General features: G+C 57.2%; 1 protein-coding gene across 4 annotated transcripts in view; it reads right to left on the bottom strand.

Annotated features, from left to right (window-relative positions):
- Positions 1–610: 610 nt before the first annotated feature.
- Positions 611–2,213, bottom strand: part of ISG20 (interferon stimulated exonuclease gene 20) — a 12,488-nt gene continuing 10,885 nt past the window's right edge. For 3 of the 4 annotated variants that reach the window (XM_011379669.2, XM_011379671.2, XM_011379670.2), the window contains exons 4-5: positions 1,881–1,968; positions 611–828 (exon numbers count right to left, since the gene is read on the bottom strand). In XM_011379669.2, the coding sequence (XP_011377971.1) occupies positions 742–828; positions 1,881–1,968 (175 nt within the window). In that variant the 3' untranslated portion in view covers positions 611–741. Of the gene's footprint in view, positions 829–1,880; positions 2,196–2,213 lie in introns of all 4 variants that reach the window. The other variant, XM_023522972.1, reaches the window with a different exon arrangement.

Consider the following 2,213-nt stretch of genomic DNA (forward strand, 5'->3'; position numbering starts at 1 on the left):
TCTCCCGGGGTCCCCTGGATCCTCAGGTAGTCCAGAGACTAACCATCAGTTATTGACATTTGGTGGGTGCCTGAGTTCTGACAAATGTGGTGATAGGGGCATTGTATGCAACACCTCCCAAGAATCCTATGAGTTGTTAGAATTCTCCGCTTCACAGTTGCAGGAACTGAGGCACAGGGAGGTTAAGTAACTCGCCCTACGTCACACAGCTACTAAATGGCAGAAGGAGGACTCTAACCTAGTTCCCCCTGACACTAGAGCCCACTACGCTCTGCTTCCTCATTTTATAAATACGAAGAGGAATGACTTGCACCAAGATGAGGTGAATGGACCTCTGAGCCAGGTGGCACTCCTGGGAAATCATGCCACCCCTCCATGCATAAAAGTCACTGGAAAAGGGAGGCAGAGGCAGGCCTTACTAATTAAGTCACATGCCACCTAGATGCCTGGAGCTTCTTCTTGGACCACAGGATTCAAGATATTAAGGAAATTGACACTTGTCCCCCCCCATCCCAACTCAAGTCATCATCATGCAGACTGGGGTTCGTCCACCGTTGCCTGGCTCAGAGAGAAGAAAGGAAAAGACGAGAAAGGGGACCGATGACAGAGCGGAGAAAATATAGAAGCATTTTACTACTAAAGATGCATTTTCCAAAAGCGAGGTGGCTGCTTTCCTGAGACGGAGGCCTCTGGTCCCCGGGAGCGGGGCCGAGTAGAGCTGACACTGCCGGCGAGGAGTCCTCAGCGGGATCGAATTCGCCGGGCGATGCGATAGAGCTCCATCGTTGCCCTGGCATCTTCCACCGAGCTGTGCCCAGACTGGCTGTTCTGTAGACACAGGGACAGAGTGGGGACTTGGAGTGGGGCCGAATGCAGAGGCCCTACGTGACCCTGCCCGACCCTGCTCACCGCACCCCAACTTCCAGGACTCTGAGGTGTGTCAGTGGGTGAGTCTCCCCCAGACCTCTGACACCCTGGACTCAGCAGGTAGCTGGAGAAAGCCTGACTTTATCCACTAGCCCTGGGACCAGGACACTAAGGCCCAGATGTGGCCAGGCACAACATCCAGTGTCCTGTCCATGCCCGCGAGGTGCTTACAATCTGGGGACAGGTGGGGACGCTGCAGACTTGCTGCTGGACGCAGAAGGGCTAAAGCAGCTGTGACAGCAATCCTGGGCACTGGAGAGTATGTTGAAAGTGCCACTTGCTCAGTAAGTTGAGAAGGTGTTATGTGGTGAATCAGTGTGCAGGCCATTCTGTCCTCGGTCCTGTGTTCCTCAAGGCTAACAGAGGGGCCAAAACTCAGCCCCATCCCTGTTTCCTATGTGATTCCTGCTGCCCAGCCAAGCAGGCTGGGGTGCCCGGGCTCGCGCTGTGCCTCCCACACCCCCTCTCCTGCCTTCCTCCACCCCCCTTCATTCTTCACACTCCACGTGGATCTGGTCTCTGGTCCTGTCACTCATTCTTTCTTTGTCCCTGCTCCCAGGACACCTGCCCTTCCCTCCATCAGACACTCCCCACAGCATGTGCTGATGATTTAGTTAGGGGCCACCCTCCATTGAACCAAGGACAGGGCCTTGGTCAGCTGGTGTCCCCAGCATCTAGTTCAGCCTGATGTGTAAAAAATATCTGTTCACCTGGAAGCCCAACAAAGATACTGCCCCTTTCACAAGCACAGAGCTGCTCAGGACTAGGGGAAGACAGTGTCCCTGGGGTTGAATATTTGCTCTGCAGCCATGGGGGGGGCGGGGGGCGGTTAGCATCTTGGCGGGAAGGGCCAGGCCCCAGAGCAGACCCTCCTAGCGATGCGCGGGGTGGGCTGCCCAGAGGCTGGGGTTGGCCGCCCCACCTCGGCCCCGGGACGAGAAGGCCATCCTGACCTGGATGCGGCGCCCAAGGAGGCGCTCACTGAGCACCCGGAGGGAGACACGCTTGCAGCTGTCCAGGCCGGCCTCATGCCACAGCAGCCTGTCGGTGGCCGTGTCGTAGATGGCGTAGCCACTCATGTCCTCCTTCAGCGCCTTGAAGTCGTGCTTCAGGTCATGTCCTACCACCAGCTTGCCTTTCAGGAGCTGCAGGATCTGAGCAGGGAGACACACACCCCAAGCATCACCCAGGTCCTTTGGGTGGGTCTGGGGCGGCGTGGTGCCCTTGCGCATGGCAGGGAGCAGCCCGTCCTCCACGTGCTGTCTGACCTTGGGCAAAGCACCACC

The sequence above is a fragment of the Pteropus vampyrus genome, unplaced genomic scaffold (genome assembly GCF_000151845.1).
Source record: "Pteropus vampyrus isolate Shadow unplaced genomic scaffold, Pvam_2.0 Scaffold368, whole genome shotgun sequence".
NCBI classification, from domain to species: domain Eukaryota; kingdom Metazoa; phylum Chordata; class Mammalia; order Chiroptera; family Pteropodidae; genus Pteropus; species Pteropus vampyrus.